The sequence below is a fragment of the Saccopteryx leptura genome, chromosome 9 (genome assembly GCF_036850995.1).
Source record: "Saccopteryx leptura isolate mSacLep1 chromosome 9, mSacLep1_pri_phased_curated, whole genome shotgun sequence".
In the NCBI taxonomy this organism is placed as follows: Eukaryota; Metazoa; Chordata; class Mammalia; order Chiroptera; family Emballonuridae; genus Saccopteryx; species Saccopteryx leptura.
The window spans coordinates 63727788-63754294 of record NC_089511.1 but is presented as its reverse complement, the minus strand read 5'-3'; the positions used below and the strand labels follow the sequence as shown (position 1 = coordinate 63754294).

At 37.3% G+C, this 26507-nt stretch overlaps 1 protein-coding gene across 6 annotated transcripts in view; it reads left to right on the top strand.

Annotated features, from left to right (window-relative positions):
* JMJD1C (jumonji domain containing 1C) overlaps nucleotides 1–26507 on the top strand; it is a 313461-nt gene that overhangs the window by 255484 nt on the left and 31470 nt on the right. For 4 of the 6 annotated variants that reach the window (XM_066348768.1, XM_066348772.1, XM_066348771.1 and 1 more), the window contains 7 exons: nucleotides 1108–1232; nucleotides 2376–2519; nucleotides 2618–2804; nucleotides 2906–4584; nucleotides 16990–17162; nucleotides 17590–19790; nucleotides 25618–25819. In XM_066348768.1, coding sequence (XP_066204865.1) covers nucleotides 1108–1232; nucleotides 2376–2519; nucleotides 2618–2804; nucleotides 2906–4584; nucleotides 16990–17162; nucleotides 17590–19790; nucleotides 25618–25819 — 4711 coding nt within the window. Of the gene's footprint in view, nucleotides 1–1107; nucleotides 1233–2375; nucleotides 2524–2617; nucleotides 2805–2905; nucleotides 4585–16989; nucleotides 17163–17589; nucleotides 19791–25617; nucleotides 25820–26507 lie in introns of those variants that run through there. The other 2 variants (XM_066348769.1, XM_066348773.1) reach the window with 2 other exon arrangements.

The window sequence follows — 26507 nt, the reverse complement described above, 5'->3', positions numbered from 1 at the left end:
AATACTTTCTACAGATCTGTTACTTGCTTTATATTTTAGGTTGATGTTGGCGTAAAGTTTTTTAAAACTGGCAAGTAAATATTAAACCATTAATTGGTATGTTAAATAAATGTTTTATAACTGTAGAAGAAAACAGTGACCCAGGACTCAAAAAAAATAAATTCAGTCCTAAGTTCTTTGACTTAACAATTTATTTAACCTATCAACCTCACCTTCTTAATTTTTATAACTGGGAAATAGTACCTAAGATTTGGAGAAGATTAAATAAACACTTGTAAGTTTTGAAAAACATTTTGTAAATTGTTACTGTGTAATATCATTAAGGTGCACTATCATACATGCAGCCTTCTCCCTCAGTTCCCCCACCCTGCTCCAGTTCTAACTTTTCAAGTATTTGATACCATTTTAGTACCTGTTAATTGGAGAAATTTTACCTTCGTTAGGTGTATATTCTGTGGAGTGACTTTTGTTTTAATAGCCATACTTATATATAGACATGGCATATCTATATGCAGATACTTTTTTAAAAAGTAAGTTTAATACAAAAGTATACATATTAGTGTCATATTTATAAAGTCATTTGATAATTTCTACATGTTTTAAGACTTGTCAGTTTTTCCTAGCTATCACAGAGGAATTAAAATTTGTAGTTGCTCATGATAAAGTTTGGCAACTAGAAGACTCAGACATCAAGTTCCAAATTACCTTTCCATTTTAGCTGTATAATCATGTACCCCAATCTTGTTAAGTAGCTTTGTAACCTTTCTACTTTCTAGACCACTATAACTTGACATTTTGTACCATCCTCTTATTAACTTGTGGTCCTGGAGAGAATCTCTCTGACTTATTTATTTCCATTGAGTTAGGAAGTATTTGTATCTAGTAGAATGTGTTTGATGATCACTTCAGAATGATCTGTCTCTACTGTATATTTATTCACTTGTCTTTTAATATATTTTTTGAAAACTAATATTCAAGAATTCTGTTACTCATCAGTAACATAATTAGTGTTTTACCTAAAAGACTTTTTTATTTTTTGATGAAAATGTCTCAATTTAAGAAAACTCTGTTTCGTACTAATGGTTTCATTTATTTATTTATTTTTAGGTCCTTATTCCTTAAATGGATACAGAGTGAGAGTATATAGACAAGACTCTGCCACCCAGTGGTTTACTGGCATAATTACTCATCATGATCTCTTCACTCGCACCATGATCGTTATGAATGATCAGGTAAATAGTCCAACTAACATTTGTGGAAAGAGATGTTTATAAATCAAAGTCCTTGTTGCCCCAAAAGTGGATCAACAGGTTGATACTCTGTTTTTTACCTTTATTATTTTTTTAGTCATATAATCCTAATAAGTTTAAATATACTGGTATTACACAGAGGTGTCTTGAGGTCACAGGGAGATAATGATGCCAAATTTATTTCAACACTGATAAAATCAGTCTCTGAAATAGAAATGTCAGGTTCTTTTTGAATGATTAGTTTTGTTTTGTTTTTTTCAATCCTAGGTCAGCTAAATTTTTCATAAAGTCAGCTTCCTGTCCCTCCAGTAATAAAAATATTTCCCAAATGTTTTCTTTTTATTAATGAAAACTTTAATGAACATTGTAGTTCTTTTCACATCAAATTTTGGAGTTGGTGTGATCCCTTAAATTTTATGGTGAGTGTTAAGGACAAATTTCAAATGGAATTTTAAATAACAGTCTGAAAGTCTTGATTTTAAATCTTGTAAGCCTCTAGTTTTTTCCTGAAAAAAATAGGTATTTACACCATTCTACCTGTGTGGGTTGTGGAGAGTATCTGAATAAATGAGAGTCCTTTTATAAACATTCTGATGCTTTGGTTAAAATTTAGTCAAAATACTAAATACATTATTTAATGGCATTTTTTCCTCAAAAGGTGTTAAACTTTACCTCTCAGTTAAGAAAAAACTTGCCTTTAGTTTTTAAAATAGTTCTTTCTTTATAAATTATTAGTGATGTTTATTTACATGATTTTTGTCCTTTTTCTTAATCTCTACTGTCTTAGTTTTATAGCTGTTTTGCTTTTTAATGATTTCTTATTTTTAAAATACATTTTATGGCCTGGCATTATACTCATTAATTTTTATCCTTGTTTTATAAGGTATACTTCCAATAGATATATTTTTAACTTTTAGTTAGCAGATACAACAGTGGGTTTCAGAAGAAAGTTATAAAAAGTAATTTTATCTATGATGTTTAAAATTGAATTATTGTAATATGGCAGGATCTAAGGATCCCAAACTAATTTCTAGACATTTGTACTCGGTAGTGATTGTGTACCTAGTATAACATTGGCTAGCTGATTGGATTTAATTTTTATGCTTATTTTGTGTCATGGATTAGGTACTAGAACCACAGAATGTCGACCCTTCTATGGTTCAAATGACCTTTCTAGATGATGTTGTTCACTCTTTGTTAAAAGGTGAAAATATTGGCATTACATCACGGCGAAGGTCTCGTGCCAGTCAAAATAGCAACGCTGTTCACGTATGTATGTTGTTAGTTCTGGATTATTACAAAAATTTTTTCCGTAGGTTACCTAAAATCAGGTAGTAAACAAATCTTGTTAATTGGTTCTTTTTTAGGGTCATTATACACGTGCCCAGGCAAATAGTCCCAGACCAGCAATGAACTCCCAAGCTGCTGTACCAAAACAAACTACACACCAGCAACAAAGAAATACTCGTTCAGATAAGAGGAAGGGCTCAGATAGTAGTATACCAGATGAAGAAAAGATGAAGGAGGAAAAATATGATCACATAGGACGAGGAGGTAGGCCTCGCCTTTTTCTTTTTAAAGGATATGAGAAGAAATACATTTAAAATTATTTAATATTGATATGAAATATAAAACTTTTTTTTTTAATCTTGCAGAAAATCCTAAAGGGAAAAACAAACAGTTGGTGAATAAAAGAAGGAAACCTGAGGAGGATGAAAAGAAGCTAAATATGAAAAGACTACGAACCGACAATATTTCAGACTTTTCTGAGAGCAGTGACTCAGAAAATTCAAACAAGAGAACAATAAATAATTTCTTAGAGCAGAAACCAGAGAATGAGTTGAAAAATAAAAACACTTCTAAGATTAATGGAGAAGAAGGAAAATCTCAAAATAATGAGAAAATAGGAGAAGAGACAGTAGTAGGTACCCAGCCTCCCTGGGATCAAATACAAGATAAAAACCATGAAGAAGCAGAGAAGCAGAAGTTTGTTGACTCTAAGCTTCAAGAAAAAATGATTATTCATTCATCAGAACAAGCCACGCTTTCTGATCATAATCCTAATGATTTACTCCTTCAGGAAAATACAGAAAAAACACACACAGTGGAATTATCACCGAAGGAACAGTTTGTATCCAGACCACCCACACCAAAATGTGTTATTGATATTACAAATGATACTAATTCTGAAAAGGTGGCTCAGGAAACCTCAAATACCTTTGGCCTTCAGACACTTCAGAAAATGGATCCTAATGTTAGTGATTCAAAACATTCAACTGCAAATGCAAAATATTTGGAAACAGCAAAACAAGATTCTGATCAGAGCTGGGTCAATGATGTTGTTAAAGTAGATTTAACCCAATCAAATGTTAAGGATATTCCTTCAGGAAATGATCATCTGAATGTGGAAAAAGAGAAAAATCAGTATGCCTCTTACACATCTTCTGTAAGTCTGGTTTCGACGATGGAAGAGAAGCTGCGTAAGCGAAGCCCACCCCCAGAGATTCTAAAATCTAAATTTAATGCTTCAGTAGATGGGCACAAGACAAAATCCAATCCCTCACCTGAAGTGGTCAAACCTAAAATGACCCATTCTCCTGAATCTGTGAAATCTAAGGCCACGTACATCAATAGCCATGTTGCCGGTGAAAGAAGACTGGCAAATAAAATAGAACATGAGTTATCAAGATGCGGTTTTCATCCGGTTCCTACTAGGGGCAGTACATTGGAAACTACAAAGAGCCCTCTTATCATTGATAAAAATGAGCATTTCACTGTTTACAGAGATCCTGCACTTATTGGGTCAGAAACAGGAGCTAATCACATTTCACCTTTCTTAAACCAGCATCCTTTTCCTCTTCATTCTTCATCCCATAGAACCTGTTTAAATCCAGGCACCCATCATCCTTCCTTACCTCCTGCAGCCCACTTACTGGCCGGATCATCCAGTCAAACTCCATTGCCTACCATTAACACTCACCCTCTGACTAGTGGTCCACATCATTCTGTTCATCACCCTCATTTACTTCCTGCTGTGTTACCTGGAGTGCCTCCTGCCTCCTTACTTGGTGGCCACCCACGACTAGAAACTGCTCATGCCAGCAGCCTAAGCCACTTAGCACTAGCACGCCAGCAACAGCAACAGCTGTTACAGCACCAGTCATCTCATCTTCTTGGACAAGCCCATCCTTCTGCTTCATACAGTCAGCTTGGTCTTTATCCAATTATTTGGCAATATCCAAATGGAACACATGCATACTCAGGACTTGGTCTACCTTCTTCTAAGTGGGTTCACCCAGAAAATGCAGTTAATGCTGAATCTTCATTAAGGAGGGTAAGTTCTATTTTTTTTTTAAAGCCTTTAAGCAAACTCTTGGCCAGTACAGCAAGAATCCATAAAAGAGTAGTGTCCTTTAACATGTTCACCAAGTCCAAGTTGGCCCCAACACCATGCCAAATGCCTGAAAAATGCAACCCAACCCCAGTTCAGTCTGTTAGGAGCTGTCACAAGGAGCAGGAGTCCAGGAAAAGTCCACATGGCACTGGAATTGTCACAATTCTATATTTTGCAGCTCACATCCAAGTCCCAATGACCACTGCTTCTAGCTGGTAATGATTCAGGTAGACTGGAAAAGCCATCTGCAGCATGTGTGGATATGGAGCTTCTCCTCTGCCTGGAGACATGAGACCAGGTTGCTTTTCCCTAGAGCTCTGCAACTGTGGCGTGGTAAAGAGAACCTTGGGATACACTAAGCTAGGTGGCAAAGGTAGATTCATAATAGAAGTTGACAAAAGGGGGAAGGAGAGCTCTGAATTAAGATTAGGTCCCAGCCTGAAATATGAGTGCGACATTGAGGTAGGAGGGATAAAGGAAACACTATATATTAAGCAAAGCAGCAGAAAATAGGACTATCAGCACCCACAACAGAGATCTTCGAGGGAAGAATAAAAAACCTGAGTATTCAGGCAAGACATAGTTAAGTGGCCCTTGTGCAAATGAGATCAGTTTACCTGCTTCTTGGAAGAAATACCCTAAGCTCGGCCACAGTGTCGTAGATGGGGCTGACGGCCTTGGGCCCGTTCAACTTTCAGTGGCAAACCCCAGCATTCTGGGCAAAGTTAGGTCACAGGTGGCTGGAGCAGGGCTGGAAGAGACTGAACCCTCCCTTAGAGGAGCAAGGGGGAAGCCTACCTTCCAGTGTCCCTTTTTTCTCACAGCAGAGGCATGTAAGTCTGGCAGGCTTTAGCTCAATGACCTTCCTTTCTGCTATTGAAGCAGGACCCAGATGGCATCCTATGAGACCCCTTTGGGGCATTGGAGCCTTTAAGGGCGTATCCTAAAAGCTGGTAGTTTCCCTGATCTCTATTGGGCTTTTTCTGCCTCTAAGTATCTTAAAAGCCATGCTCAGAAGATCTCGCTGAGGGGTTTGAGGATCCCCATCCGCCTATATAAATCTTTTCCATATATCTGGAGCTATTTGGAAAAAGACAAAACAGTGTTATTAGCTGGATCAAATAAAGAAGGTAGTAGTTTGCAGGCAAAAAAGATTTGGCGTCTCCTGTTCATCAGCATTCAAAAGAAATTTAAATTTTTTTTTAAGTAAAAAGCATGTTATGGTAGACCCATAGGAGTTCCAGGATATAACTACCCCTTTAAAAAAAATTTTTTTTTAATTGACCTTAAAATATTTGCTGGGTACACTTTAATAATACCTTAACTTTAAAGATTGTAAGCATTACAAAATATAGTAAATGATTTTGTTTCATATGCAGGAGCCTTTTCAGTTTAGCCAGTTTAGGAAATCCAATAATAGAACAATGCATACAGACAATGAGCTATAACATGCTTAGCAGCCTCTCCTGTTCTGACAAGAGGTTACTATAGATCTGGAATATGTATCCATTGTAATGTGGACATAGGACTGTTTGCCAAATGAAGGTATATGAGTAACATCCATTTGCCAAAGTTGTCCTGGTAGGGGTCCTTGAGGGTTAACTCCAAATGAAGGGGCAGATTGTAGTATAGGACCCCTTGGACAGGATTTCCCAATCTGCTGTGCTGCTTCCTGAGAAAGTTGAAACTGTTTACACCCGGCTGCAGCGTTCTGGTGATGAATAATAAATAGTATGTGACTGAATTGCTCGATCTGTCATGGTTGCTCCAAATAATTTTCTTTTGGGTAGCTTGATCAACAAGGGCATTCCTAGGCCCTGGCCGGTTGTCTCAGTGGTAGAGCATCGGCCTGGTGTGCAGGATTCCCAGGTTTGATTCCCGGCCATAGCACACAGAAGAAGCGCCCATCTGCCTCTCCGCCCCTCTCCCTCTCCTTCCTCTCTGTCTCTCTCTTCCCTTCCCGCAGCCAAGGCTCCACCAGAGCAAAGCCACCCCAGGCGCTAAGGATGGCCCCGTGGCCTCTGCCTCAGGTGCTAGAATGGCTCTGGTTGCAACAGAGCAACACCCCAGATGGGCAGAGCATTCCCCCCTGGTAGGCGTGCCGGGTGGATCCCGGTCGGGCGCATGAGGGAGTCTGTCTGACTGCCTCCCCATTTCCAACTTCAGAAAAATACAAAAAGAAAATAAAAATAAAAAGGGCATTCCCTTGTGCTAAAGCTCCAGGGAGCTTGGAGTGAGCTAGAGTATGTCCTATGAAACATGGAGTTCTATGTTGACATACAAGTCTTTGAAGAAGGAGGAACTGCTGAAATAGTTCATCAGCATTTGTCCCTAAGACAGCAGTCTTTATAGTGGAAACATCATAAGTAAATATTTGCTGTCTGTATATAGATTAAAGGGGGGGAATATGGCAAATGCTGAAAAGCATGATAATGGCATATAATTCTAGACTTTGAGCTGATTTTAAGTTAACAGTTTCAGTATAAAGTTGTCCATTGATTTGCAAGAGCGATTTGCCATTTAGTGGAAGTTTCTCAGAGCCATTGTTGTTGATCCTTTGAAAAAAGGAACAACAATAATTTTGGGGCTCAAAACCTGTAAGCTGTAAGGGTCGCCTATGCCCCTTGATAATCCAGGAGGCAACAAGATCAAAATATGGAAGTGTATTCCATGGGCTATTAGATGGTTCAATGTGCCCAAGCTGTAGCTGCTCTTGTACCAATTGAGCAGCTGCCCTAAGTTTCTCCTGAGAGAGGGGCCATTGGTCTACCCATACAGGATTATCTGATTTTCAAGTAATTGGGTCTGGACAATGCATTATTGAGGTAGCAGGAGCTACCAAGGCCCCTATGCTAAATTTTGATATCCTAATCCACACCTTCTGGTATTGGGTGCCACTTCTATGGGGGTGAGAATTCCTCGCTGTTCTTTCCCTAGACCCTTGGTGGGCAAAAATCCCCCATCAAGCATCTGAGTACTGACTAAACCATTAGGACTGACAAGCCACACTCCCATATTTTTCAAAACTTCTCTACCTCACAAATTAATTGGCCATCCAGGGAGCACATAAGGCTTCAAAAATCCAGAATGACCTTCTTAATCTTCCCCATGTAGAAAACTAGAACTTTTTTGAGGGGATTTACTCTGCCCTATACCTTGTAATTCTGTGGCTGTTGTATGAGTGGGCCAGGAAGGAGGCCAATGTAGCTTAGCAATAACAGATACATCAGCTCCAGTATCTAAAAGTCCTTTAAATTTATGCCCATGTATTGTTAGTTCCATTTCAGGGCGTTCCTGACCTATTTTTTTTTAATCCAATTGGCAAAATCAGAAGAGCCAACTCATCAATTTGCTTTGGGCCCCTTTTGCAGGATGTGGCCTGAGAAGCAGGCTTAGCATCCTTATACTATTCTTCTAACTGTCCGAATTAGCTGTGAGACACATTCTTTTTTTTTTATTAATTTTGATGGGGTGACATTGATAAAATTGTCTTCTGTCACCTTCTAACTGGTTTTCTTTGTGCCCCTCCCCTCCCCCAACCGCCTCCCTCTCCTCCCCCCCACCCTGTAACCCCAACACTTGTCCATGTCTCTGAGTCTCATTTTTATGTCCCATATAGTTCTTAGTTTTTTTCTGATTTACTTATTTCACTCAGTATAATGTTATCAAGGCCCATCTATGTTGTTGTAAAAGATCCGATGTCATCATTTCTTATGGCTGAGTAGTATTCCATAGTATATATATATATATACCAAAGCTTTTTAATCCACTCGTCCTCTGATGGACACTTGGGCTGTTTCCAGATCTTTGCTATTGTGAACAATGCTGCCATAAACATGGGGGTGCATTTCTTCTTTTCAAACAGTGCTATGGTGTTCTTGGGGTATATTCCTAACAGTGGTATAGCTGGGTCAAAAGGCAGTTCAATTTTTAATTTCTTGAGGAATCTCAATACTGTTTTCCACAGTGGCTGCACCAGTCTGCATTCCCACCAGCAGTGCAGGAGGGTTCCCTTTTCTCCACATCCTCGCCAGCACTTATTCTGTGTTGTTTTATTGATGAGCGCCATTCTGACTGGTGTGAGGTGATACCTCATTGTGGTTTTAATTTACATTTCTCTAATCATTAGTGATGTTGAGCATTTTTTCATATGCCTGTTGGCCATCTGTGTGTCCTCTTTGAAGAAGTGTCCATTTCTTTTGCCCATTTTTGGATTGGATTGTCTTCCTGGTATTAAGTTTTACAAGTTCTTTATAAATTTTGGTTATTAACCCCTTATCAGATGCCTTGTCAAATATATTCTCCCATTGTGTAGTTTGTCTTTTTATTCTGTTCTTATTGTCTTTACCTGTGCAGAAGCTTTTTAGTTTGATAAAGTCCCATTTGTTTATCCTGTCTTTTATTTCACTTGCCTGTGGAGACAAATCAGCAAATATATTGCTGCGAGAGATGTCAGAGATCTTACTGCCTATGTTTTCTTCTAAGATGCTTATGGTTTCACAGCTTACATTTAAGCCTTTTATCCATTTTGAGTTTATTTTTGTGAGTGGTGTAAATTGGTACTCTAGTTTCATTTTTTTGCAGGTAGCTGTCCAATTTTCCCAACACCATTTGTTGAAGAGGCTGTCTTTACTCCAATGTATGCTCTTATCTCCTTTGTCAAATATCAGTTGTTGATAAAAGTATGGGATTATTTCTGGGTTCTCAGTTCTGTTCCATTGATCTATATGCCTGTTCTTATGCCCGTACCATGCTGTTTTGAGTACAATGGCCTTGTAATATAACTTGATATCCGGAAGTGTGGTACCTCCCGCTTTATTCTTCCTTTTCAAGATTGCTGAGGCTATTCGTGTTCTCTTTTGGTACCATATAAATTTTTGGAATTTGTGTTCTATATCTTTGAAGTAAGTCAGTGGTATTTTAATCAGTATTGCATTGAATTTATAAATTACTTTGGGTAATATAGACATTTTAATGATGTTTATTCTTCCTAACCATGAGCATGGTATATGCCTCCACTTGTTCGTATCTTCCCTGATTTCTTTTATCAATGTTTTATAATTTTCCGAGTACAAGTCTTTAATCTCCCTGGTTAAATTTATTCCTAAGTACTTTATTTTTTTGGTTGCAATGGTAAAGGGGATTGATTCCTTGATTTCTCTTTCTGACAGTTCATTGTTAGTGTATAAAAATGCCTCTGATTTCTGAGTATTGATTTTATATCCTGCCACCTTGCCGAATTCATTTATCAGGTCTAGTAGGTTTTTGACTGCGACTTTAGGGTTTTCTATATACAATATCATATCATCTGCAGATAATGACAGTTTTACTTCTTCTTTTCCAATTTGGATGCCTTTTATTTCTTTTTCTTGTCTGATTGCTGTGGCTAGGACTTCCAGAACTATGTTGAATAAGAGTGGTGAAAGGGGGCACCCCTGCCTTGTTCTTGATATTATGAGGATTGCTTTTAACTTTTGTTCATGGAATATGATGTTGGCTGTGGATTTGTCATAGATGGCCTTTATCATGTTGAGGTATGTTCCCTGTATTCCCACTTTGCTGAGAGTTTTGATCATGAATGGGTGCTGGATTTTATCAAATGCTTTTTCTGCATCTATTTGAAATTATCATGTGGTTTTTTCTCCTTCCTTTTGTTTATGTGATGAATCACATTGATTGATTTGTGAATATTGTACCAGCCTTGCCTCCCAAGAATAAATCCCACTTGATCATGATCATGGTGTGTGATTTTTTTCATATGTTGCTGGATCCGGTTTGCTAATATTTTGTTGAGGATTTTTGAATCTAAATTCATCAGTTATATTGGCCTATAATTTTCTTTCTTTGTGTTGTCTTTGCCTGGTTTTGGAATCAGAATTATGCTCGCTTCATAAAAGGAGTTTGGAATTCTTCCTTCCTCTTGAATTTTTTGAAATAGCTTGAGAAGGATAGGAGTTAGTTCTTTGAATATTTGGTAGAATTCACTTGTGAAGCCATCAGGCCCAGGACTTTTTTTTTAGGAGTTTTTTGATAGCTGTTTCATTTGTTGTAATTGGTCTGTTTAGGTTTTCTGATTCTTCCAAATAGATTTTTGGAAGATTATATGTTTCAAGGAATTTGTCCATTTCATCTAGGTTGTCTAGTTTTTTGGCATACAGTTCTTCATAGTATTTTCTTAGAATATTTTGTATTTCTGTTGTGTCAGTTGGTATTTCTCCACTCTTGTTTCTGATTTATTTATTTGAGTCCTCTTTGTTTTTTTCTTGGTGAGTATGGTTAAAGGTTCATCGACCTTGTTTACCTTTTTAAAGAACCAGCTCCTAGTTTCATTGATCCTCAGTATTATTTCTTTAGCCTCTATGTCATTTATTTCTGCTCTGATCTTTATTGTTTCCTTCCTTCTACTAGCTCTGGGCTTTACTTGCTGTTCTTTTTCTAGTTCTTTTAGATGTAGGGTCAAGTTGTTTATTTGAGCTTTTTCTAGCTTCTTGAGGTATGCCTGTAATGCTATAAACTTCCCTCTCAGGACTTTTACTGTGTCCCATAAATTTTGAGTTGATGTATGCTCATTATCGTTCGTTTCTAGGAATTTTTAAATTTCTTCTTTGATCTCATTGTTAACCCATCCGTTATTTAATAACATGCTATTTAGTGTTTGAGTGTTTTTCAGTTTTTCTCTTGTGGTTGATTTCTAGTTTAATGCCATTGTGATCAGAGAAAGTGCTGGATATAATTTCAATCTTCTTAAATTTGTTGAGACCGCTTTTTGCCCTAACATGTGGTCTATTCTAGAGAATGCACCATGAGCGCTTGAAAAGAATGTATATTCTGCTGTTTTAGGGTGAAAGGTTCTGAAGACATTAAATCGAGTTGATCTAGTATGTCCTTTAAGTCTGCTGTTTCTTTGTTAATTTTCTTCCTTGAGGGTCTATCTAGTGATGTTAGTGGGGTATTGAAATCCCCTATTACTATAGTATTGCTGTTGATCTCGCCCTTTAAGTCCATCAAAGTCTGCTTTATATATTTAGGTGCTCGTATACTAGGTGCGTAGATATTTATAATGGTTATACCTTCGTTTTGGATTGCTCCCTTTATCATTATGTAGTGACCTTCTTTATCTCTAACTATGGCCTTTGTTTTAAAGTCCATTTTGTCTGATATAAGTATTGCTACCCAGCTTTTTTTTCATTTCCATTTGCGTGAAATATTTTTTTCCAGCCTTTTATCTTCAGTCTGTGTGCATCTTTTGATTTAAGGTGTGTCTCTTGTAGACAGCATATGTATGGGTCCTGTTTTCTTATCCATGCAGCTACTCTTTGTCTTTTGATCAGATCATTTAATCCGTTAACATTTAATGTTGTTATTGATGTGTAATTTTTTATTGCCATTTATTCTTTAAAACTGTTCCTCTTTTGCTATATTCTTTTTCTCCTTTGATCTGTTTACAACAGGTCCCTTATTATTTCTTGCAGCCTTGGTTTTGTTGCAGTGAATTCCTTGAGGGGTTTTTTTTGTCTGTAAAGCTTTTTATTTCTCCTTCAATTTTAAATGATAGCCTTGCTGGATAAAGTAGTCTTGGTTGTAGGCTCTTGTTCTGCATTACTTTGAATATTTCTTGCCATTCCCTTCTGGCCTCAAATGTTTCTGTTGAGAAGTCAGAAGTCATCCTTATGGGGGGCTCCTTTGTAGATGATAGTCTTTTTTTCTCTAGCAGCTTTTAATATTTTCTCTTTATCATTTAGCTTTGGTATTTTAATTATGATGTGTCTTGGTGTGGATTTCTTTGAGTTTCTCCTTAGTGAAGTTCTCTGTGCTTCCTGAACATGTGAGATGTTTTCCTGCCTTAATTGAGGGAAGTTTTCAGCTATGATATATGCTTGAACAAATTCTCTATCCCTTGTTCTTTCTCTTCTTCTTCAGGAACCCCTATGATGCGGATGTTTTTTCTCTTCATGTTGTCACAGAGCTCTCTTAGAGTTTCCTCAGACTTTTTGAGTCTCTTCTTTTTTCTGCTCTGCTTCCGTGCCTTTATTTATCGTGTCTTCTAACTCGCTGATTCGATTCTCTGCTTCATTCATCCTGCTTTTAATTCCTTCCGTTGTATTCTTTATTTCAGAAATTGTATATGTCATTTCTGACTGATTCTTTTTTTATTATTTTAATGTCCTTTTTTATATTTGCTATCTCTTTATTTAGGTTTTCGTAATGACCATCTATTGTTGTTCTAATATCTTTGAGCATCCTAACAATCATTTTAAATTCTGCATCTGGTAATTTGGTTATATCTGATTCATTTAGGTCCTTTTCTGGGGATTTCTCTTGGTTCATTTTTGTTGCATTTCTCTGCCTCTGCATTTTCTCTTCACGGGAGTGGCTGTGATCACGTGCTCGAGTGTACAAGCCTTGGTGGCCTTGGCCTTTGCCCCGCTCCCGTGTATGACGTTATTCTCGGTCCTGAGGGCACTGGCGAGCACCTTTGCTCAGCTGCGGGTCTCCACCTGTTTCTGGGCTTTTGCCCTGCCCCGCAGGAGGATCCCGCTTGTGGAACGGCTGCTAGCCTTGGCTGGACCAGCCGAGCAGGACTGCACGCCCACGCTCAGCTCAGTACCGGGACTCTGCCTGTTCTGGGCTTTTGGCTCCACCCCCGTGGAAGGAGCTGGCTCCCAAGTCAGACCACAAGCCTGGGTTGCACGGGCAAAGCTGGGCAGCCCTCTCCGCGTTTCCGCTTTTCCTACCAGTCTCAGTGTGGCTTCTTCAGTGTTCCTTGGTTGAGGAGTCCTCTTAATTTAGTCCAAAGTTGGTTTTCCAGATGATAGTTCTTAAAATTAGTTTGTAATCCACTTTGGTTCTGGGAGGTAGATGTTGGTACGTCCGCCTACTCCAGCGCCATCTTGTCTCTCCTTAAATTATTCCTTATTTACTTATTTTTTAAAATTTTTTACAGAGACAGAGAGTGAGTCAGAGAGAGGGATAGACAGGGACAGACAGACAGGAACGGAGAGAGATGAGATGAGAAGCATCAATCATTAGTTTTTCATTGCGTGCTGCAACACTTTAGTTGTTCATTGTTTGCTTTCTCATGTTATGCCTTGACCACGGGCCTTCAGCAGACTGAGTAGCCCTTGCTGGAGCCAGCGACCTTGGGTTCAAGCTGGTGGGCTTTTGCTCAAACCAGATGAGCCCGCACTCAAGCTGGCAACCTCGGGGTCTCAAACCTGGGTCCTCTGCATCCCAGTCCGACGCTCCATCCACTGCGCCACCGCCTGGTCAGGCTCCTTAAATTATTCTTAAAAGACAAGTTATTATATTCCCCAGCTAGATATATTATATTGATGATATATTGCAAGCTCTAACTCTGATCCCTTGTTCTCTTAAGGGAAACCAAGGTTAGAGAGTCCCGAATATTTGGCAGTAATGTTGAAGCTTAGATTCTTTCTACCTAATAGAGTACAGTTGAAGGTACAATGCTCTTATTCCTTCATGGACTATGTAGTGTCTCTAGCCAAATTAATTTTCATGTTAAGAAATTGTTGAGGGCATTACCAGCCCCGATATGAAAAATGGGGGAAAGGGGATCCCTTTTTACATCAGGATACATCTCAGTCCTTGGGGCAGCCTAGGGTGCTCCTCAGCAATACCCCAGAATTTTTTTAACTTCTGTCTACCTACTTAGGGGTTTTATTGGGGGGGGGGGGTGGCTTAAGTAGATGAGAGGAGTGGAGATAGACAGATTCCTGCATGTGCCCGAACCAGGATCCACTCAGCCACCCTGGTCTGGTGTGATGCTTGAATCAACTGAATTATTTTTATCACCTGAGGCTGGTGCACTGGGACCAACCAAGCTATCCTCATCACTTGGAGCCAGTGCTCAAACCAATCGAGCCACTGGCTGTGGAAGGGTGCAGGAAGCCAATGATTGCTTCTCCTTTGTGCCCTAACCAGAAATCAAAGTGGTATGTCTGTAAGTCAGGCCAACACTCTAGCCACTGAGCCAACTGGCCAGGGCCATTATTTATGGTTAAAAACAACAACAACAACTTACTTAACATTAAATTTACTATCCTAACCATTTTTAAGTATAAAGTTCTTTTAAGCAGATTTACATTATTGTTCAACAGATCTCTAGAACATGAAAGCATCAGTTCTTCATTGCAGCACCTTAGTTGTTCATTGATTGCTTTCTCATATGTGCCTTGACCAGGGGGCTCCAGCGGAGCCAGTGACCCCTTGCTCAAGCCAGTGACCTTGGGTTTCAAGCCAGCGACCTTTGGACTCAAGCTAGTGACCATCGAGTCATGTCTATGATACACTCAAGCCAGCAGCCCTGCACTCAAGCCTGATGAGCCTGATGAGCCTGCGCTCAAGTAGCTTTAAACCTGGGTTCTTTGTGTCCCAGTTGGACGCTCTTATCCACTGCGCCACCACCTGGTCAGGCACTGCCTCCTTTACTTAAGGGATAATACTGCTTATGTAGAGCCAGATTAGTGCCAGTAGGTGCAAGTATGGTATTCCTCGTGCCAAAAGTAAAGTTTGTCAGAGGTGCTATTATATTCTGGGCAGCAATGATAACAGACTGGTTGTGAGTCCTTTCTTAATTCCCAGGTTGTAATAGTTGACTTTGGTGATAAAGGGTATCAAGGCTGATGTTGCAAAATAGAGTTCTAACAGTTTTGAAGTACATTTTTTGTGCTTTATTCCCATTACAAACATCAACGCCTTTTTTCTCCTAGTTCCATATGAGGTTTATCCTTTAATTAATTCACCTGTGAGGTAGCTAGAAATTGATTCTTCAGCATCCGTATGTTTGACGTAGGCAGATTCTCAGTTCTAGAAGAATGGTGCTTAACACCGATCATAAGTTTCACATTATCATTCTTCATGGTGCCATTGAACTTAAAGCAGGTAGACTCTTTCTATAATGTGTACATTACATAGTTGAAGTCCGTGAAGAGTCACTAATCACGTCACTATACTCTTTGCCAGAATTGAAAGCAGTCCTGATGATCCACACTTTTATCCTGACCCTTTACTCTCGAGTGTCATGAATGTCTCTGCAACTGATACTGAACAAAGACAGGCTACAGGAACTCCTGGCAGCCAAGAGCTGGCAAATACTTTTGAGTCTTCTTCTTTCATTACTTCCAAACCTGGAAAACAGATCTAAGTAACTGTTAGAAATAACTTCAGTGTGTGTACTAAGAATTAGCCTCCATGTTTATAAAGATAGAAAATGTGTTTTTAACTGGTCATAAACTTGTTAAATTAAAACAAGCATAACAAATTTTCATTTATTATGTAAAGCATTTTGAGTGAAAGTGATGGTGTCTTAAACCTAGTATTGTAAGTTAAAGTGAAAAAACATTGATAATTTTTAATGTTATTTTATAGTCAAAAACTTATTTCCATAATTGATTGCAACCTAAGATTTCTGAATTTTGGGGCCTTTTAAACATTCTAGTATTTATGTGCATGTATAACATATATGTGTGTGTGTTTTTTCTCATGAGGTTTATGGTTCATAGTGTATTTTTTAATCTAAGTAATTTGACAGCAGCATATCTTTGATGTGCTATCATGCTGCTTTTTTATTATCATTTAGAGATGTAAAATTTATTCCCTCTATTAAACCCAAAGGATTATATTTTCCTAGTATCTCAACTAAACAAATCATGTCCTGGAAGAATGTCAGTGAAACATAGTAAAAAAATCCCTAAGTCTGCCTTTTGATAGTTGTAGCTCTCAACATAGAGATCAATGTCACCTAATACTCAATATCAGAAAGGCAGCATATTGACATATAAAAATATAATTTTGTTACACCTCCACACTTTCAAGTCGAATGGCCCAACAGTGTTTATAGTGAAATGGAGTACTTGAAAATGTAATTTCCTGTCAATTCTAAGTAAATGGTTACATTGAAAAAGCCTACTATTTTTCATGACAAAATTGGCAGATGAACTTAATTGTAATTTCTGTTCATGGTGAAATGTATTTTAGCAATAACATTCTGAGTTATTTTACTAGAAATGTATATTCTTTTGATGATAGAATCTTAGGCAGTCGTTTAAGCTATATTCTAATTATACATTAAAGGCAATGATTTCAAAATCTGCATTCAGTAAGATAAATAATAAATTTCTGGAAATTATTATTTTGATGCTAGTTACTTTTCACTTATGGAAATATCTATATAATTATGTTCTTGACTTATTGTCTGAATATTTCTTAAAAGATGCATTCAGGAAAAGCCACATGTTTCATAAATATACTGTTATTTAAATCCTACTGTGATACTACTTTTAGCTTTTTCTAGTAACTGAAGTGTGATTTTCTTTTTTTAAATAGAATTCTCCCAGCTCTTGGTTACATCAACCCACCCCTGTGACCTCAGCGGATGGCATTGGATTACTCAGTCACATTCCTGTCAGGCCTTCCAGTGCAGAGCCTCATCGGCCTCTCAAAATGACAACGCATTCCAGTCCACCACTGTCAAAAAGTTTAATAGATCATCATAAAGAGTAAGTTCACTAGTGATTAAAACTTACAAATGCCTTGTCTTTTCTAGTTTTTCTTGATTCACATTCTAAGCAGGTAATTTTAAGTTAATAGTATCTTTAAAAAAATAGGCTTTAAATAAATACTATTCTTTATGTTTTGACATACCTTCTAATTTACACGATAATATTAGAGTACATGCAAAGTCATTTTTTATTTTCATAATAGAATGATACTGCATAGAAGCTATCTTTGTATCATACAGGAAAAAGTGATTATAGAAACCTTTATGTATTTTTTAAAATAATTTTTTTAATCAGCTTTCATGCAGTATTATATTAGTTTCAGGTTGGACAATCTAGTGAATAGACATTTATATAACTTACAAAGTGATCACCCCAATAAAAGTAGTTTATTGACACTATACCTGTGTGTATTTCTTTTTTACAGAGAATTAGAGAGGAAAGCTTTTATTGAACCATTACGTTCAGTTGCATCCACATCAGCAAAAAATGACTTGGATCTAAATAGGTCACAGACTGGAAAGGACGGCCACTTGCATAGGCATTTTGTGGATCCTGTGATGAATCCGTTACAGAGACCACCTCAGGAGACTGGAGAAAGATTAAACAAATACAAGGAGGAGCATCGCCGAATTCTTCAGGAAAGTATTGATGTTGCTCCGTTTACAACTAAAATCAAGGGGCTTGAAGGTGAGAGAGAGAATTATTCCAGAGTAGCATTATCATCTTCTAGCCCTAAAAGCCATGTCATCAAACAAGATAAAGATGTGGAATGTTCAGTATCAGATCTTTATAAAATGAAGCACTCGGTGCCTCAGAGTTTGCCCCAAAGTAACTATTTCACTACATTGTCTAATAGTGTGGTCAACGAACCACCAAGGTCATACCCATCCAAAGAGGTTTCAAGCATTTACACTGAAAAACAGAATAATACTCTTGTAGCTGCCGCTAATCCTCAAACTCTGACTTCATTTATATCATCTCTTTCAAAGCCTCCACCTTTGATTAAACACCAACCAGAAAGTGAAGGTTTAATAGGCAAAATACCAGAACATCTTTCCCATCAAATTGCTTCTCACTCAGTAACAACCTTCAGAAATGATTGTAGGAGTCCTACCCATTTGACAGTTTCTTCTACAAATACGCTCCGGAGTATGCCTGCTTTACATAGAGCACCAGTATTTCATCCGCCAATTCATCACAGCCTGGAAAGAAAGGAAAGCAGCTATAGTAGCCTTTCTCCTCCAACTTTAACTCCAGTGATGCCTGTAAATGCTGGTGGGAAAGTTCAAGAATCACAAAAGCCTCCAACTCTAATTCCTGAGCCAAAAGAATCTCAGGCAAATTTTAAGAGTTCTTCTGAACAGAGTTTGACAGAAATGTGGAAATCTAATAACCTCAGCAAAGAGAAAGCTGAATGGCATGTAGAGAAAAGCAGTGGAAAGTCACAGGCTGCTATGGCATCTGTCATTGTACGTCCACCTTCTAGTACAAAACTTGACAATGTGCCAGCAACGCAGTTAGCATTCAAGGATCGAGTTACTGAAAGATGTTCAGCTGAGGCAGCTCAAACAGATTGCCTCAAACCAGCAGAAACCGGAGAAATTGGAAGAATAATTCTGTCAAGTGCGAATTCAGAGAGTGCTCACATAAAATCTGCAAAAAACTTTCAGTCAGTCTCACAGGGTGGTGTTCCCAGTTCAGTTGTGTCTGCTGTAAATGCAGTGTGTAACACCAAGATGGATATATTCACATCTGCTGCCACTACCACCATTGTTTCCAGCTGGGGTGGTTCTGAAATAGTATATTCTTTATCAAATACTGTTTTGCCCTCTAAATCCTTAGATTGTACCTCTTCAAAAAGTATCAGTCATTCAGTGGCTCAAACACAAGAATGCAGGGTCAGCACCACAGCTCCAGTTATAACAGCCAGTAGTAAGACAGGAAGTGCTGTTCAGCCCAACCCTGGGTTCTCAGGCACAACTGATTTTATTCATTTAAAAAAGCACAAGGCAGCATTGGCTGCAGCTCAGTATAGAAGTAGTAATGTTAGTGAGACTGAGACTAATGCTGTGAAAAATCAGACATCTTCAGCCTCCCTTTTGGATAGCACTGTAGTCTGTAGTACAATAAACAAAGCAAACTCTGTAGGAAGTGGGCAAGCATCCCAGACAAGTCAACCAAACTACCATACTAAACTAAAAAAAGCCTGGCTTACTAGACATTCAGAAGAAGATAAAAATGTTAATAAAATGGAAAATTCAGGGAATTCCGTTTCAGAAATTATTAAGCCATGTTCTGTTAACTTAATAGCTTCTACATCTAATGATATACACAATAGTGTCGATAGTAAGATCATAGTTGATAAATATGTAAAAGATGATAAAGTCAATAGGAGAAAAGCCAAAAGAACTTACGAATCTGGTTCTGAAAGTGGAGACTCAGATGAAAGTGAAAGCAAGTCAGAGCAAAGGACTAAAAGGCAACCTAAGCCAACTTACAAAAAGAAGCAGAATGATTTGCAGAAGAGAAAAGGTGAAACAGAGGAAGATTTAAAACCCAACGGGGTTCTCAGCAGGAGTGCCAAAGAAAAAAGTAAATTGAAGTTGCAGAGCAACAGTAATAGTGGTAAGTAAATTTATCTCAGGTAAAACAGTTGTCTGTTTTTAGAATAATGGGGGATGGTTTGCTAAAGACTGGTGAGCTTGAAGACATCTTGATTTTATTTGTATGCCCTAGCATAATGTATGTGCTCACTGACCTCATTTCTTTATTTCACAAGTACACTATGAGAGGACATGAAAGAAGATGTTTGTTTCTCTCCATTTTTAAAAGACTCCTAGATTATGTTTTACCTTGCACTTATATTGGCAAAAAAAAAAAAAAAATTACTGTGTAATTTAGTAGTTATTCAGATTTTGGACATTTGTAAGAACTGTCAAAAGGTAGTTATAGCTGCCACACCAAAAGTGGATTTCTAGTACTAGGTATTTACATATAACATGATATAGTTGAAAAAGAAGTCAATTCATATATACTTCCTTTAAGTTACATATTTAGAAGAGAATTACTTTAGAGGAGCGTGGATATGGCCTCTTACTCACCCTTCCCTCACTGGTGACAAAATTAAAAGCTTGTTATCCCTGGCCTGGTAGGTCAGTTGGTTAGAGCATCGCCCCGATATGTCAAGATTGCTGGTTCAGTCCCATTCAGAGCACAAATAAGAATCAACCAATGAATGCTTAAATAAGTAGAACAACAAATTGATGTTTCTCTCTTTCCTCTTTGCCTTCCTTCCTCCCTCCCTCCTCCAGGCCCCTCCCCCTTTCTGTCCAAAATCAACTTTTAAAGGCTTATTGAAAGTACTATATTTCCCCATGTGTAAGATGCACCCTTTTGGAAAAAATTTAGGGTATAAGAACTGAGTGTGTCTTATACAGTGGTTGTAGATTTTTTTTACTTGTATTTCCTGCTTTTTCACATGGATAAGGAGTTGTATGAGTTTTATGATCAATTTGAGTTCAATAACTTTATGTGATGCTTTTTTTTTCTTCAAATTTCGCACCCTAAAATTAAGGCGCGTCTTATACATGGGGAAATACGGTACCTTCCATTTTGTAATGCTAATAATTGAAGCAGTCCTTAACAACAAATAAAAGTTAAATAAAAGTGGGGGTGAGGGTAGTTTCGGTTTCTGTGTTTATTTCTATATTCAGGAAGAATAAGTATAACAAGTAAAAGTTTCAAAACTGATATTTATATTTCATTTGTTGCTACAACAGGGCAAAGTAAATGTACTTGCCAGTAACATTCACTATAAAGTATTTTTATATATTTTTACTATGTATGTAAGTAGTTTTTATCAGTTTGCTTATTTTTAGGTATGTTGCACAATGGAAAAAGCACTTAATAGTTTCATTATGTTTGAGTATTCACCTACATACAATATTTGAAATATCTGACAATGTGGACATTGAAGAAATTCTTTCACAGGCATTTGGATGCTTGAAGGCTCTTATTTGGGCCTTTTCACTAGAAGATCTCTTCCCACATACCTGAGTGGCAATGAGGTAAAAGCAAAGGAAAGAAAAACAGGATGTAATCATAGAAAAGGACAGTCAGAAAGAGAAAGAACAAAGGAAAAAGAAGCTCAAATAGAGACAGAGGCTGAGAGACTGAAATGCAAATATAGTGAGAAGTAAGGGAGATTGACAACAAAGGATGTGTGCCGTTTATCTGAGTACTGGATTCTGTGGCGTTGCCTTGCTTTCACCTGTGTTCTTTCTTCCCCCAAAGAATCCCTCAGGGGTTTAGTGTGGTCGATATTATTTCTCTTCCTTCACATAACATTTTCTTTGGTGTTGGATATTTGAACACTTGAGTTAAACTTACAAAAAACAAAGATAGGAACATTCAAGTTTTTAACACTTAGAAAACTTTTATGAAATTAAATTTATAAAATTAACTTTTTTAAGGAGAGACATAAAGCATCAACTTGTAGTTGCATCGCTTTATTTGTTTATTGATTATTTCTCCTATGTGCCTGTAAGGCAGGAGGCAGCTCAAGCCCAGCCAGTGACCCCTTGCTCAAGCCAGCAGCCATATGATCATGTTGATGATCCCCAACTCAAGCTGGCAACCTTGGTTTTGAACCTGGGACCTCAGGGTCCCAAGTCGATGCTCTTTCCACCGCATCACCACCAGTCAGGCTAAAATTAACTCTTAATGGAGTGTATATTCTGTTTTTATTTTGAGATTGAATGACATGTTTCCCATGTAAGAATTCTAAGACAACAACTAGAATCAGTATTCCTCTCCCCCCCCCCCCCCAGTTATAGTTATGCTTAGTGAAATCTCCCCTACTTAATACTAATGTCATCGAGGCCTGACCTGTGGTGGCGCAGTGAATAAAGCATCAGCCTGGAACACTGAGGTCATGAGTTCAAAACCCTGGGCTTTACCTGGTCAAGACACATATGGAAGTTGATACTTCCTGCTCCTTCCCCCCTTCTCTTTCTCTCTCTCTCTCTCTCTCTCTCTCTCTCTCTCTCCCCCCCCCAGAAAATGAATAAATTAAAAAAAATACGTCATCAAGACTAAAGTGCCCTTTATTCCCAAGACCAAAATAATATTAAGTGATATTAATTGCCATCTTTTAATTAAGGGCAGAGTTGCCTTGCTGTTATTCTGGACTGTCTAGAAAAGTTCTCTAAATTGGAAATTTATAAATCTAATTTCTCAACCTGAGTAGATGATATATCTCATGGATTAAATGTAGCCTTTCTCTTTCTAATGTTTATTGAGGTTGTAATCAGTCATAGTCAAAAAAGTGAGTCAGATCTGTATTTAGAGAATGTAATATGAAGGCATACACTTATTATACATGTATAATTATGTACATAAATGCACATATAATAGTGTGTTTCTTAGTACATTCTAAAGCCAGGTATAATAGAGTGTGCTTTATCTGCTACTTTGAAGTGTATTCTTATCTGCTGCTTTTTATAATTGATGATTAAAAGTTGGCTACTTTTCTGTAGCTTATTTTTTATATTATTTTATAAAATTGCCCATAAACTGAAATAAATCTGCAAGTCCCGTGATCTACAAAAACAGTCATTTAACTATAATCAGAGTTAATTTCTCTGTCTCAAAAAATATTTTTAGCATGATAGCATATCGGAGATTAAAGGTTAACATGTATTAGTCTCTATTTTTTTCTTTCTAGTTTTCTGTTGCTAGACTAGCTGGTTAAGGATGTGCTAGTAAATTGAGAAGATTGAAAAGGTTCTTAGAATATAAAGGAAATAGGAATATCCATTGAGTTAGGTATTTTTTGTTGGCTATCTTAATCTCAAACTTCTAGATTTTAAATGTCAGTAAAGTAGACATAAAGAATTGAAAGATAAAGTTTGTACAATACTTTTACTAAAATTTATAAAAGGAGTTAGCTACAGTCTTGTGGTCTATTTAGAAACAAAATTGTAATATCAAAAATGTTTCATATGACCTGGATCTTCATGTCTTTGTAATTCATTCATTTAAAAAAAAAAAAAAGCCAAAGCTCTTAGTGTCTATTTTGTGTCACAGAATTGAGATTTGCATTGAAATGTGGTTTTTTTAATTATAATACTATTTAAATTGTTCACAATGATGTGGTTATCCATACTCTTTGAACTGTTTCATTATTTGGAATGTAAATATTGGGTAATAGTTGTTTTTCAGTCAAAATAGAAATAGATTTTATTTTGTTTTTTCTGGTGTAAAAAATTAAAGTGAGTAAGTGGTAGGCAGTAATTGTGCCATTTCTATTGTTCATTCTGACTTCTAAAAGCTCTGAATTTTTTGTATAACCTATAGGAGAAAATAACAATTTTTTTGCACATGCCTTCTGGAAACATTTTATACCCTAAGTGGTGTGTGTGCACACATATGTTTTTCTCTAGTGGATTAAGTCAAGTGGCTTCTCGCTTTAAGTTAGAGACTTTAGAGGGGAGAACTTGTAATTGTAAAGAACCAGTCAGCAATCCTAGAAGTACTTAAAACGAGCTGATTTTAAATGGGCCACCCTGGAGTTTAAACATAATATTTCCTGTCTTAAGATGTATGATCTTGCAGGTAATTGTACTGCATACACTGTCAATAGGTAAGTGATAGTGGTAGCTCAGAGAGTTCTACAACAAGCTTCTGCAAGAAATATATAGTTTCCGAATGGTTGCACTGCCTCTGATCCACAAAATGAACATGATTAGAAAACACAAGGGTAGGAAATAAAATTTATTCTTTCAACATGCTAGAAATAGCAAACAGTAAATCTCATGTCTGATGTGTGGATACATTAATATGGGCAGAATAAACACATTTGTAAGTCACAAAAGGCCCTGACTAGTTGGTTCAGTGGTAGAGCATCAGCTTGGCATGTGGATGTCCCAGGTTTAAGTTCCAGTCAGGGCACACAGGAGAAGCAACCATCTGCTTCTCTGCCCCTCCTCCCCCTTCTCTCTTTCTCTCTCTTTCTTCTCCTACTGTAGCCCTAGTTTGATTGGTTCGAGCACATCAGCCCCAGGCACTAAGGATGGCTCAATGGATCCTCTGCCTCAGGCACTAAAAATAGTCTGGTTGCAAGTATGGCCCCAGATGGGGAGGATGGATCCTCGGTCGGGGCGCATGTGGGAGTCTATCTCCCCTCTCATTTGGAAAAGAAGGAAAAACGGGGGCCAAATATTGCCTATCCCAACATAGGTTGTTTTTTAATTAATAGATTTGTAAAAATAGGCAAACTTTCATTTATGTATATTAGAGTTCTTTCTGCTTTATAGATGGCTAATTGCTTGAGCCAGAGTTACTACAATAATTAAGTTTAAGTTAATAAAAGTGATGGAGCAGTGATATATACTATAATATGATTAGAGTACTGGTGCCCATTTTATCTTTCTGTCATGTAAAAAGATATCCAGGTTAATGTTGGCTTTTTTCCTATCAAATTCATTTCTCTAAAAGATACTGCTTTCATCAGATATGTTGATATCAAGTGGAGGACACTATAATAAGAGGAGGGATATTAAGAGGAACAACAGCTCCTCTACTAAACATAGGTGTTATAAAATCACCACTTTCTTAATTTAATAAGCCACACTTACCTTCAAGAATCAGATTATTTCAAAAGTTAAGGATTTTTTTTTCTCCCAGGGACAGAGAGTCAGAGAGAGGGATAGATAGGGACAGACAGACAGGAACGGAGAGAGATGAGAAGCATCAATTATCAGTTTTTCCTTGCGACACCTTTGTTGTTCATTGATTGCTTTCTCATATGTGCCTTGACCGGGGCCTTCAGCAGACCTAGTAACCCCTTGCTTGAGCCAGCGACCTTGGGTCCAAACTGGCGAGCTTTTTGCTCAAGCCAGATGAGCCTGTGCTCAAACTGGCAATCTCAGGGTCTCGAACCTGGGTCTTCTGCATCCCAGTCCAGTGCTCTATCCACTGCGCCACTGCTTGGTCAGGCAAAAGTTAAGGATTTGAAACTAGCCTGTTGTTTCTGAAGGTATAAACGTTTAGTCTTTAGATTCTTCCTGTAGATCTTGAAAGAGCTTCCTCCTACATATACCAAATTGTGTAACAGGGCTATATTTTAGTTTTACATAGAAGAAAAAGAATGATTCTCATGCTTGCTATTGCATAAATAAGAATATATATATGTAAAGATTTGAGTCAGCTAGGTTTACTCAGCTCTGCATTTACAGTTATGGCAGAAGAATTCATTTGGTTAGGAGAACGAAAAGTCAAATTCTGCTGTAGACTTAGTTATTAATGAGTACCTAAAACTATAATCTCTGCATCTTTTCTTCAATCTTTATATATTTTCACAATTGTATAATTGACCTGAGTTTTCCTTTAAGCAGTGTAATTTTTTCTGAAAACATATAATCTTGCTAATACTTTCCTACTCGTTTTACAGCTGGCATCCCTCGTTCAGTATTAAAAGATTGGCGTAAAGTCAAGAAGCTGAAGCAAACTGGGGAATCCTTCTTACAGGATGACTCCTGCTGTGAGATAGGGCCTAATTTGCAAAAGTGCCGAGAATGTAGACTTATTCGGAGCAAAAAAGAAGAAGAACCAACCCACTCGCCAGTATTTTGTAGGTTTTACTACTTTAGACGGTAAGTGAGAAAATATGTAATTGGGGGCAAGCAGGTATGTTTATTGAATATTGGGCATTATGCAGTCTTTCTGAAGAACCCTTTTGAAACAAAGAATATTAAACTTTTTTAGTGCTAAATTGAACAATAGCTTAATTATTGGACGAAATTCATTTTTACATTGCTATGTGTATTCATATGACCTTTCTCTACTAAGAGATTTATTCTTCTGTAATGAGAAACTTTTAGTATTTTTTCCTGGAAAATGATAGGAAATAGCAGTTTGCTTGATATAAAGATTTTTAAAACATTTATATACATTTGGCCAAAACAGATTTGCATTTATATCTGTCCATTAGCTAACACTCACAATCTATAAATCTACGTAAATAATGTAGACTTTAAAGTCAGTATATTACATTTTAATACCCATACTTTTATTTTGTTATACATGTGTACCTATAATAATGTTATAAAATGGCAGAAAGGAATTGTTAGTACCGTGTCACATTTCACAGGTTTTGTAGTAAATATAAAAACAGCTTACAGTTACTATCAGACTATATTATATATTACTATATAACTAAATATATATACTATATATAACTATAATATTTTTACCAAATTATACTTTAATTCTGAATCTTCTAGGTAGACTTGAAAGAGTTCAACTAAAGAATAACTGGGTAACTCAGCCAATAGAGACTGA